This window comes from Trichoderma gamsii (assembly GCF_001481775.2).
Source record: "Trichoderma gamsii strain T6085 chromosome Unknown Scaffold_68.2, whole genome shotgun sequence".
Lineage (NCBI taxonomy): Eukaryota > Fungi > Ascomycota > Sordariomycetes > Hypocreales > Hypocreaceae > Trichoderma > Trichoderma gamsii.
This window is the reverse complement of record NW_020171405.1, coordinates 76,539-89,626: the sequence shown is the minus strand read 5'-3', so window position 1 is coordinate 89,626 and position 13,088 is coordinate 76,539. Positions and strand designations below refer to the sequence as shown.

At 49.7% G+C, this 13,088-nt stretch overlaps 1 protein-coding gene across 1 annotated transcript; it reads right to left on the bottom strand.

Moving 5' to 3' along the window:
• Positions 1–6,127: 6,127 nt before the first annotated feature.
• Positions 6,128–7,912, bottom strand: TGAM01_v210658 (ribosome-interacting GTPase 1; the record flags this gene model as incomplete). Its single annotated transcript, XM_018810182.2, has 7 exons — positions 6,128–6,147; positions 6,325–6,445; positions 6,539–6,785; positions 6,856–7,246; positions 7,379–7,661; positions 7,801–7,821; positions 7,892–7,912. 7 exons carry the CDS (start codon positions 7,910–7,912, stop codon positions 6,128–6,130), a joined length of 1,104 nt encoding a protein of 367 aa, XP_018656615.1.
• Positions 7,913–13,088: the final 5,176 nt, after the last annotated feature.

The window sequence follows — 13,088 nt, the reverse complement described above, 5'->3', positions numbered from 1 at the left end:
GGATGAACATCCACGAACGAAGCTTAATCACCTCAGACGCACACAAAGAGAAAGAGAAAACCACGCGAGCGCAATACTTCCGAGAGCCATGCGCGATACACAAGAAGCCGCCGCTTCCAAGGCCCATGTGGTCGTCCAGGATCATCCGTGGTCACCGACTACGACTGCATACCTTACCTGTGCTGGCTGCCGCCAGGGCTTCATCGCGATTCCGGCGTGAAAGAAGGGTATGACCCGGCTGCCTTCGCGGCTCGACGATGCCATCGACCGTCTAGGAAATGATGTCCCGAGCAAGCATTTGGGCACGATTGTCATGGAACAAATCCACTCTATGGAGCGAGACAGGCAGCACCCAGCAAGTACGAAGCTCTTGTACGCGGCAACTTCCAATAACCCCGGCACATGATGAAATAAGAAACCTTGATCCCGGTCTGATCAAGTGCCAGCCGCAGCGAAGCCCGCTCAAACACACCGTCTCTAGGGCTTGGTATTATACAGGTACAAACACGAGTCGAGGCCGTATTCCGCACGAAGAACAAACAAATCCACCGGGAATGTGGTCTTTTGGTGAGCACTGCTGCACTCTTCTTTCCGGCGTTTTGACTGTAGCTAAGCTCTCTGCCTGGTATAACAAGCTACAGTACAGTACTGTACGCGACTCTCACTCTCATGCTGCTGGTTGGCGATTGTCCGCTCTTAGAAAAGGCTAGAGGATGCTTCTGTGGAGCGGCCCGAACTAGCTAGCGGCATTTTCGCAAATGATGCAGATTAACAGCGAATCATTTGCTTAGTTTGAGGTACGGTGTATGCCCTCATGTACGAAGTGCCGCAGCTGATCATTAAAACCAAGCTAATGAACGGCGACTTGCAAAGCAGGCTACTCTATGGACCCAGGTTGAGACCAGGAAGGCACACGCTCAGTCCAACCTTACGAAATTGATGATGCCTACATTCAATTTCGGGCATGAAACGAATGGAAATTCCAGATGCAGTCGTCCACGGAGATTTGAAGTTTCCCTAACATGGCAGCTCTTTAGCAGTGTATGGAGAACTCCCTAGTACAAGTGCCACTGGTATTGTTACCCTCTTGTACTTCCACCAGTAGTGCCCTTCTCCACGTTCTCAGCTACGAGCAAGTCGTACACGCTAAAACATAGTACTACAGGGGAGGGGGGTATCCTAACAGCGCAGCTCATTGGATGTGTCAGTAGCTGTACAAGTACTTGCAACAAGAGAAGGTGCAGCCACCATCTCGACGCTATCTCGACTATGCCGTACAGGTATACAATACTACACAGGCATCAACTTGCACACACACCGGTCTCAGAATAAATCCGCTTATCCCGGAGCTGTTTGCTGATCCATTTTTGCTCGGATGAGAGGTTCAGGATGAGACTCTACCCGAGACCTTGATACTAGGTACTAGTATATTATGCATTGATCTCTGAAAAGATGGAGCGGGAAGATTATGAGCATGGACACATTCGAGCATTTGGGCTCTTACCAAATCACAGCATGTTGATTACGGGTTCTATCACGAGCGAACTCGGCATGACAACGGAGCAAGCACGGAGAACCCATCTATCGAATGAAATACAATGTACACACCCTTTAGTGTTGGCTTTCAAGCTCAATCCTGAAGCTCAAGGCACGGGAGCGCGGGAGGACCGTCCGCATTAACGAGGCCCGTGCCACTAGTCTAGTCCTTCCTGAGGTAATAACGGAGTGCTAGCACTCGATCTTCTCATGGAGGCTCGAGGAACGGTGAAACGCGCGCGCTGGTAGTTTGAACGCTAGGCTAACAAGATGGTGTAAGTGTTTACTTCTTACATTGCTCTACAGCGTTTATATCGCCTCAGGTTTCGCTGACAAGCCGTTCAGCAAAAGAAGAGACATCTGACTCGATTTGGTTTCAAAAAATGCCGAGTGAACGGACTTATTCTTCATCTGCAGACAGTGCTTCCTCAGCGCTCTGAAGTCATGCTGCTGCTGCTGCTGCTACGGCTACTGCTATCACTACGTTTCAATACTGGCAAGTCTTTCTGCAATGCGGTGCGTCCAGGCGTTTACACTTCATTGTTAGAGTATCATGAGCGGTAGCTTTACCGCCGCTCCGACTACGACTTGATAGGCGAGATGAAGCAACCATTTGGCAACGTACCTATGTAATGGCACCAGTCTCTCCGCCCTATGGGATTTGATATCAAGTCAGTCGGCAGAACACTCAGAGTGAAATCTTTGTGTAACTTGTCATTATCTCGTCCTATCTTTCTGCTCCAAGTACAGAGAATGTCAAAGAAATAGAAGAGTCAAGCAAGACATCCAACGTGTCCTCATATTGAAAATTATCCAAACAGGTTACGTACTATTAGCAGACCAATCACTCATGCAATCTGATGCAAAATGTGAACTTGGTGGTAGGCTAATTGCATTATAGCTATTTTTAATAGCCGGCATAACATTGACCCGACCTGAAGCCTTCGGTCCAAGGCCATTACTCCCATCAAATAGAAGCTTTAAACTCTCGGCAGCTCGTCCTTGTCCTCGATCAAATTGGACAAGAATATATAACCAGGGGGGCTGTGGCGTCCGCGCCAAGAGCATAGCTTCCGCTTCAAGGTTCACTTCCAGTTGGCCAATTTCAACCCTTGCCGTTCTGTGGAGGGTCCGTGCCCAAGCAAGAAATACTGACTAGCGGTAAACTACTCGCAGCATGCACTTGCAGCTAGATATTTCTCGGCCTAGCATGGAGTTGCTCCGCATCACACCGCGCTTCAACCTGAAAATGCCTGAGAGGCGTCCAGGAATCAAGCATACAGTAAGGATACAAAGCTGAGCCAAAGCACTTCATTGTTCTCCGATATTAGGCAGCGGTGTAATTACGGGCATGCCTACGTGACTCGTATCGGTTCCGTTTCGATCCCGCTACTTGTTAGCTGAGGGCCAGTCTAGTCAGGATCTTCCCGTCAAACCCAGAGCTTCCTCACTCGAAAAAGACCGGCATGAGGTTCTTTACGGTCATTTGGGCTTTATGAGGGCTATTAGTAGCCCATCGCTAAAACATGGGAGCTATTCTGCTTAAGGGCAAATAACTGCCAGTGTGGCTGGCAAGCTAGGTCAAGCCAACATCGAGCATCCAAACGTGGACAACCGTTACGCGCCGCCTCCTTGATCCATTTCCAACAGCAAACTGATGCAAAATCTTGCCTGTAAGCACTTTTCCTATTTATATAGGATACCTCCTTTTGAAATTAACATCTCATATCCCCTTAGCGGAACTGATTCTCTAGCTGTACACAATTTTGTCCAATCAGAACCAAGTCTTATATTAGACTAAAGGCAGCGGCCAATCCCGTGGAGATCTACGGATGTCCACTGATCTCAATACATTCAGGTGCCGACGCTGTGGATCATGACTGGCTGAGGGTGATAACTAATTTAGCCAATTACAATCTCATAGGATCCTTTTCCTTGAAAGAAGACAGCCGCGTGACGCTGCCATAACGGGCAAACGCCCCGGGAGCCGGCTTTGGAAGTTTACCAGTTCCTTCGTGGACGAGTTGTCGAGCTGTCTTGTGTGTAATGGATTTTAAGCAACACAACATGACCACGCTCAACAGACAGCAGTACTACAATTGGGTATCCCTATATTAACCCTTGATAGACGGCAGCAGAAGACCAATATGGTAAGTATTGTCGAGCTCCCGACTGTTGCTATATGTCCGCGCAATGGAGAGATAAGGGCATAGGATCTGCGCTTTTACACTCTTGCCTCTGCCTTGCAGTACTTCATCCGCAAACATGGTTCTATGATGCGGCTCCGCGGCACACTAGGACGCCGCCGCCGAAAGCACATGCAGTTCAGTTCGCACAAGTACGCACATCTGCAAGGGGGCATCATCTCTCGCTCTCCAGTTCTGCAATGTCATCCGGGTATCACATCATGTACCTCTGCCGGCTCCCCTCGCAAAGTTGGATTGGTGATTGTTGGCATGTACAAGTACTGTTCTGTACGTACCTGTCAAGGCCTTGCAAGTCAACATGGCAAGGCGTCCATGTATCCAACAAGGGCAGCAATCTTGTTAGTGTCATTCAGCGGCAGGGCAAACAGTGGTCTGTGCCCTGCGACTCTTGATATCCGACTCCGCTGCGGGCGAACTACTCCGTACTCAGTACAAGTCGTAAAGACATGCATGAGCCATGTCGCCCGCCGCTTTGCTATACTACAATGCAGGACGCCACCGAAATCCTGCTTCCCGCGAGAGGAGAGCCCGCTTCACCTCGTCCATATACGAGTGTTGCTACCACTGAGGATGCGATAAGTACCAGCCCTGCTCCAAGACATGCAGGGCCTAGCTTTCTGGTTCCCCCCGTGGTTTAGCCTCTTCATGTTCCGTCCCCCTAAGCATGGGTTTAAGCTCTCCACTTATTCGAAAAGCGACTCGATTCCTATCTCATGCCGGGTACCGCACGCCGCCTTAATAATCGCGGCTCGTCTCGTTAACGTGGCCAGGTCTGAAGTGTGGTGACGCTGCTTGCTGCTGTGAGAATGGATACCTACCCAGCTCTAGGATGTCTATCTTATACCTTACTGTAAGGTAGGTGCTTGTACAGTACTATGCCCGCTGTTGGCCCACTTACCATCCTAGGCAAAGCAACGGCCTTGGGGGGTTGACAAAGCATACCTCCGGCACTTGGCACCTGTGTGGATCAGGGACACTGGGAAGAAGAAAATAAAGAGTCTGGTCGATAATCATGGGGGAATAGGTCACCGCCAAACCAAAATAATGCGCCTCCCGTAATCACGGCTCCACCCATCGCCCATCATTTTTGGGCTCGTCCTCGCCTGGGCGGCAAGAGAAGCTCTCTGAAAGGCTGGGCTGGAGACAGTCCAAGGTCCAATACAACTCCCTGGGGCGCCATGCAGCCAGCATCGGCCTATATCCAGCGAATCGTCTTCTTGCGTCGCCCATCCATAGCAACCCTGCGGGCTTCCAATTAGCGTCCAGGTTGCAGGCCAAGCCACTTTATCACGACTTTTTTATTTATTTTTTGAATTTTTATTTTTCATTCAATCAGTTTTCTCTCTTTGCGCACACCCCTCCCCCTTCCCCTTCTAACTCTTCCTTTCCGGGGTTTCTCTTCACGGTGTAGCTCCAAAAGTTGGGAAGGGGAGCTCTCCTTCGTCCACAGCCCCAAAAGGGACTCTCGCCATCCCCACGTTTCTACTTTCTTACCCGTTTTTGCTGCGAAAAAGGCGGCCGCAGATCGAGAGGCCCTCGGTTATGCAGGACCAAAGCATATCGGCCCCGGGGATTGGGCCATGACCACCAACTACAATTTATGCTTTTCTGGTTTTTTTTCCCACTCATATCCTCAGCTACTGAACCAGGCGTTATACAAAAACCTGGCCAGAAGTCGACTTATATGGTGAATCAATCTGCGAGTTCCGTCTCTGCAGGCTCCAGTCCTTATGTACCGCCCATATGTGTGTGTACTTGGTGGTTGGGAGAGGGATATTAGACACTTCTCATTTCTCCTCAGTGCAGAACAGAGCGCACAATGTACTATCAAGTACCAACTACAGCTCTTCCGAGCGGAAATAAGCCGACTACCCTGTCACCAAATCGTGTCCGGTAATTCTCTTTATTTGATTTTTTTTCCTGTTCTGTTCTGTCGCTGTAGCACCAGCTGCTGCTGTCGTTACATACACCAATCTACTCCATCTGGTCCACTGGATTCCATTGCCGCCGATCCTCATCGTTTATTCCCTCCTGCGACTTGCCGAGCGGCGAGTGTCTGCGCATTGACCGGCAGCTAATAGTATTCTGCTCGTGCAATCTGCCGTGTCAATGCCGCCGCATAGCTGCCGTCTATCCCCTGTTTTTGTCCCGGTCTGTCGTCTGTCGTCCAGCAAAAAAACCTTCCTGAAATGGAAATTCATGTAGCAGAGCCTGTACTCTAAGCCTGGTTTTTTGAGCGGGATTTCTGCTTTGTCCAGAATCAGAGCATCCTTTGCGGACAGGTAAGGAAGATAACGTCCTTGGAATGCACGGGGACCGAAAGAACGCTGTCCCTCACCTATCCGCCTGATTGCCCACCATGATGTTGGGCTTTGAGATATTAATCATCGCTTGATAATGGTCACTAGGATTGGCTATATTAGCTTTTGCACGTTCATTCCAAACACTGTTCAATATAACAGCGGAAAAGTAAAAAGTAAAAATGGAAATGCGCCAAGAAACATGCTCATGCATTCCTCTCCCTGCGAGAGCAGCTTCGAGGACTGCTGGGGCAGGTTATGAATGGAAGCGTAAAACTTACCAACGTCTTCATCTTCCAGCTCATGCGCCAAACCAACTCTCTGTGGCTGATGCTTTACCGACTTGCCATAAACAACAGCCGACTTGAATTGCTCCACGATGCTTCGGTGAATGGCGTTGCACTGGATGTTGTGTATCCCATATTAGTCAAAAGAGTAATGCGCATAGGGCGTGGCGTGTGTCCAATTTGCAGGGGGTTTCTTTCAGTTACTCACAAAATCTTCCACCGTGCATCTCGATGCTCTGAGTACAACCGGGGCTGAGTAGTCGGGCGCTCTACCCTTGGGCTTTGTATACACTCGTTTCAGGCTCAGCTTCTCCCACATGGATTCCATGAGCTCGTCAATGTTCCATCCATGCTCTGAGCTGATGGGAACGGCGTTGGGGATTCGGTACAACAGATCCAGCTCTTCGATACTAATCGAGTCAATCTTGTTGAGGCAGTAGACTACCGGGATATAACTATTCAACAAATATTAGCAGCAATCCTACGTCCACATGCCGCCGCTGCATGAGAGGTCTCGTGGCTCACCTTCGGCTCTTTGCCTCGATGATATCAATGAGATCATCAATGGTGGCATCACATCGAATAGTAATGTCGGCCGAGTTGATACGGTACTCGCTCATGACGGCCTTGATCTCGTCGTGGTCGATGTGTGTAAGGGGCTGAGTGCTCGTGATGTTCAGGCCACCCTTGTCCTTCTTCCTGAAGGTGATGTTCGGAGGCGACTTGTTGATACGGATACCGAAGCCCTCCAATTCAGCTTCTATGACTCGTTTGTCCGTCAGGGGCTTGTTGACGTCCAGCACAATGAATATCAAATGGCACGTCTTGGCAACGGCAATGACCTGGCGACCTCGTCCTCGACCATCCTTGGCTCCCTCGATAATTCCAGGCAAATCAATCATTTGCAAGGGGGCACCTGCACGCATATGCAGTCAGTTCCTTCGTCCTTACAGTACGGCCAAACAAAATAAAAAAGCAAAGAAAAAAAAAACGCCACCACGGCCCAACAGCCGTTCTAGCTTGGGTTCGTTTAAGCACGGCAACACACCATTATACATGACCTGGCCCGGCACGGACGTCAGGGTTGTGAACTCGTATGCTGCGGCCTCGGAGTGCTGGCCGGTCAGCCTACTCATCAGCGTACTCTTGCCCACCGATGGGAAGCCGATGAAGCCAACACTGGCCACGCCCGTCCTGGCCACGTCGAATCCTGCGCCGCCACCACCGCCGCTGCTGCTGGGGGTGAGCAGCTCGCGTTTCAGCTTGGCTAGTTTGGCCTTGAGCTGGCCCAAGTGATACGACGTCGCTTTGTTCTTTTGAGTCTTGGCCATCTATGCGCAGGGGGAAAAAAGCAAAAACAATGTCAGGATCTCTGTTCTGTTCTGTTCTCTTTCGCAATCGAGTGCTTCACGCCGGTCTTCGGAAATGGCACATCGTCGCTAGGGGTTATCGATTCGCGGAAAAACATACCTCGGCCTCGATCTCTTTGATCTATCATCCCCCATTGTCAGTTCATTCATTCTAGTCGGAAAAGATGCACAAAAAAAGCAAGAGGCCATACCTTTTCCACAGTCGTCGACATGATGCCGGTAGTGCCCAACTATGCTGCTACAGTCTCCTCTAATGCTCCCTTCTTCGGGTTACGCTTCTCCGATACGTAAAGCTTGTAGTGGTCGTAATGTTTGCGGGCGTCGCTTTTTCCTTTGTTTGTTGAGGCGGAAGGCCAGCCAAAAGTCTGAATCTGGTTATGCCAAACTTGTTTGTGCGTGGTGGTGGTGGCATGAATATCTTTTGGATGGGATTTTGGTGGGGTAAATTTCTGGTTTGTGGCTTGCGGGTGGCCAATGATGTCAGCGCTTTTACCAGACCAAACCGCTTTGGGGAAGCTGGTATTTTATCATCATAATGTGTTTTTTTCTCCTAGTCTTTTGCCCAAGTATTACTTCTCGTTATACCATTTACTGCGCATAGCTCATCTTGTTTTGTTGGTTGTATAATATTACGTGTGGTATATCTACATATACAGCTCCTCTTAGCATCAATGCATCATACATACAGCCAGCATACAGCATACTAGTAAAGAGCCGAAAACCTCAGCTACATTTAAAACACACAAGGCTATTGTCGTCCATGTATCTTCATTACCAATTGTTTCCACCAAATGAAGAGAGAGAGAGGGATGGAGGGAGAGAGGAATGTGAAAAAGTGAAAACCCATGAAGAGCTGTTCTTCATCCCATCTCGCTTTGCCGATAAAATAATAAAAACCTGACATGAAAAAGGTACGAGATAAAAGAGGAGAAAAAGAAAACGCCCTTCGTTGCACATACAAAAAAAGAGTTACCTTTCTTTCCATTTCCATTTCTTCACACCCATGCATGTCCAAAAAGAAAAAGAAAAACACATAGGACAATTCCTATAGCAGCATGTGAACATGCCACGCAAAACAAGCAAACTTGTCCAAATATACCCGTGTGGCCATGCATACCATTGCACTCCGTCCAAAAGCTACATAAGTAGCAGAAAAAAGGGCAAGAAAACAGGGCAAGAAAAAAGGCAAAAGGCCTTTTTCCCCTCTTTTTCTCTCCCAGTTCTGCTCATGCTGTAAAAAGAAATCTGTTGCAGAAGACTCCCGTGTGTCCTGTCAACCAAGATAAAAAGTCATCCGCCTCCTGCTTTTTGGAAGTCACCTTGAGAAAAACGTGTTTCGCATTGCATGTTGCAATTGCATCAAAAATTGTGCGTAATATTTGCGCGTGTGTACAAGGAAGTGCGCGGTGTTTCGTCCTTTTTGTTTCCCCTTTAGCCTCCACGTCTATAGACATTTACATGAAAGCCAAATAAAAGAGATAAGTAGAAGAGATAGAAGAAATAGGAACAAGGGAGGAGAATAAACCAGAATTCAAAGCAGAATGTGCCGCACAGATCTGTACAGCTAGAGTTGGTTTCATAAACATTTCCCTCCTCGTCCAGACCAGTTCTCTGTTGTTTTCATCAACTGGTCGATCCATCAAATACCATTAATTTGATCACTCTCCGCTATCGCTTCAGCTTTGACCCTATCCGGGCTGGTATGTCCATTTGTACCGTTGACGTTCGGCCTCGCCCGGGGGATCGAAGTTGGGCTGATTGGAGATGAATGGATGCCATTTGGAACCGGCGAAGGGCTCTTTGTATCTTTGAGGAGATGCCCAAGACCTTGGTTCATACAAATGACATTGTAGTCGGTGTCGTCGGGATAAGCACGAACTAGTCCCCGCCGAGGAACTCGCACCTCTGGAAAGGGGGTTGAGCTAGTTTGGGAAAGGGTAGGCAGCTCTTCCCCGACAAGGACTCCATTGACGTAAAACTTGAATCGTGGAGCGAGACCATGATAGCGGCTCACATCTGGATCTCGCTTCCACTTCGTAAATGTCCTCCATCCTTTGGCCTGCTCCTCGGTTTCTAAGAGCTCGCAGTACTCCACGCCTAGTTTGATGCCTCGCAGGTGTGATATACTGGGTACAACATACATAAAGTCAGAGACCTAATATTGAAGTTAGTAAGAATGACCTTGGATAGAAACAGAGAGTATGTTTATATGGCGACCTACCTTCACAAAGAACATATCCATGGCTTGAAACTTCTCCCATGCCTCCTGTTTGAGCCGATCTCTATTGTCATAACTCAGGCTATGGGGTTGCTCATCGCCGTAACACCCAGGCAGCTGCTCGCCAAGCTCCCAAAGCTTCTCAGAAAACAGACTGTATCGACTCCACTCTGTCCTCCAAAGACTGAACTTGGCAATCGGAGTAACGGGTACGCGTGCCCAAGAAGAATCTGTTGGTGCGTCAGTACTCAAGATATACTAATCAGAGAGATACGCTAAAAAAATATTCCTTAACTTACATTTAGGGAGATCCAAGTCTTTCTCTCCCAGCAGCAGAGCGACGTGCGTGTTAAGAAGCCACAATTCGCGGCCCTCAGGGGTATTGTTCGCCTCGGGACGGATCGTGTCGTATCGAGCACCGCGCATATACTTGAATTTTTCGGCAATGGCTGTGGTCTTGGGGTTGGACGCTGTGCAGAGCCATCGCATCAACGGGGGTAACTTCTCCAGCCGAGCACGTTCTTGTTCTTCCCGCAAACGTTCTTGCTCTTCGCGGCGCTCCTGTTCTTCACGCAGGCGGCGTTGTTCTGCTTCTCTGGCAACACGTTTTCGCTCCAGTTCTTCTCGTTCGGCGCGTTCCTGGCGTTCACGTTCTTGGCGTTCTTCTTGTTCGCGTTGCTGCCGAGCCTGAGCTGCTTTGCGTTCTAATTGTTCTTTGTGAAGTCGCTCTTCCTCTTCTTGTCGCTTTCGCTCTTCTTCCTCTTTCTCTTCCTTCTCCTTCTTCCTCTTCTCTTCCTCTCTCTTCTTCTCCTCCTCTCTTCTCCTTTCTTCTTCTCTCTTTTCCTCCTCTCTCCTCCTCTCCTCTTCTTTCTTCATCTCCTCTTCTCTCTTCTTCCTCTCTTCTTGTTCTTGCTTCCTCTTCTCTTCTTCTAAGCGGCGGTTCTCTTCTTCATGTCGACGAGCCGCTGCTTCTTCGGCCTCGCGCCGTTCCCGCTCTTGCTCACGAAATTTATTATTACGCGCCTCTTCTTCTTCCCGCTTCTTTCGAAGCTCTCGTTCTCGGTCACGTTCCCGATCTCGCTCGTCCTGTTCCTTCCGTTTTTTAGTGTCTTCCTCGCGCTGGCGGATCTCTTCAGCTTCTCGTTTCCTCCTCTCTTCAATTCTGGCGCGTCGTCGTTCATCTTCCTTCACAGCGTCTTCTCTATCGGATACCTCCTTCTTCTTAGGCTGTTCCTCTTCGTTTTCCCGAGTCTTTCGCTCCCGAGGTTTCGGGTGCTCCTTAACCTGATGTGCGTCCAGCATTTCAATATCTTCATCTTCTTGCTTGACTCGTATCGATTTCTCGCCAGAAGTGACTCGAGAGGAGTCTTTTCGCTTGGGCTCTCGCTCATCGTGACTGCCCCTAGGATCTTCCTCGCGATTTCTCCGGGGGAGGAGAGATGAAGATTTGGATGTATTATCTCGTGATATACTAGCTTTACGAGGCTTCACTTCTTCAGAGACGGGCCGTCTTGGCAGTCGTTTCTCCTGGCTGTCGCCCTCGAGTCTTCGGCGCTTTACAGGTGCATCGTCCTTGTCAACATCGCTTGGCCGATCAGGTGTAATGCTATTTCGATGCCGTTTGGTAATGCCGTCTCCAGATACCGATAGACGATCCCTCGATTCATCGCGCTTCAAAGCTTTTGTTCTGTCGTGGTACTTTTCAGATAGCTTAGGTTTGTCTGCACCGTCTTCATGTCTTGGTTCGCTAGGGCTCGACGGCTCTTTCGCTCCAGATGATGTGGTGGAAGCCAAACTGCCACGCTTCTGCCTCTCTCGCTCATCCCGTAGTTCGCCTTTGGATATCAGCTTTCTTCTGGGTTTGACGGTTTCTCCTTCTGAAGAGACGCCGGTGGCATCCGATTCGGTTCGTTTCGGCTTGGCCACCCCTTTACGAGCTGGAGGAGCTGGAGATGTCTCACGATCTGAGGCATTTGAGACTGCGTTGTCGTCTTTCCTTGGTCGCCCAGGACCTCTTTTTTGAGAGCTTTCGTCGCCACCGCGGCCGGTGAAGGAATCCGATCTCTTCTTGTCCCTTATAGGCGCCGCCTCTGTCTTAATGGTTGAAGCCTTTTTAGGCTCTCGGGAAGGGCTGGTGGCGCTTCGCTTATGTGTCCGTGCGTCGTCTTTGGCGTCGTCTCTCTTGCTTCGTTTCTCTTCCCTTTCTCGCTCCCTCTCTCTGCGGCCAGGCGACTTTGCCCTAGCAGAGTCTTTGTGCGTTCGTTTGTACTCGTCATAGGCGTTCTTCAACATGTGCTCCTCTTCTTTCCAATTGGAACCTTGTCGACGACGGGCAATTTCGTAATAGGTCTCTCCCTTGAATCTTTTCGTAGGATCAAAATTATGTTGTTCCAAAAGCAATTCGACAACTTTGATATTCTCTTGGCCAATAGCCGCGAGCATTGGCGTCGCAAATTCTGGCTGTAAAGACCTGACCGGAAGCGGGTCTGCACTGGCGCCACCGAGGCCCAACAGAAGTTGAATCACCAGGTCATGGCCTCCTCTTGCCGCGGCCACCATGGACTCGGGGTCATCAAACCCCTCCTTGACCTGCAGGATGCGGGCTACCGTCTCTTCATCACCACGGCCAGCAGCCTGCCGCAAGGTTTTGTCGTCCAAGGGCATGTAGAGCAAATCATTTCTCGTCTTGGTTGAGCGGACGGTTCCTGTCCTGCGTCCTGTCGTCATTGTTGCGGCAGGGGAACGGCGAGGGCTATCAAGCGTATGAGAGTCTCGCTGGTCGTGATAATCGTGAGAATGGCGGTCTTCGGAGGTCCGTCGCCGTTCACCCTGCCGCTTTTTAGCTGCCAAGAGCAGTTCGCGGATCTCGTCGCCATTCTCAGTGTCTTCCGTAACTCTATCGATAGGCTCTTCGCCATTGACGTTAGCTTTACGTGGGTTAACGCCCGCTTCTAGTAGAAGCTTGACGACGCCCACGTGGCCGTTATCAACAGCGTCTAGTAATGGAGTATCCTTATCGTAATTGACGCAGTCAAGATTGCAGCCAGCATCGATAAGCAGCTTGACGATGTCCTCGCAACCATTAATCGCGGCAATTTGCAAAGGCGTGTTCCCGGCATAGTCTGCCACGTTCAAGTCCTCGGGACGATCAGTGAGCTTGCTCTTGGCAG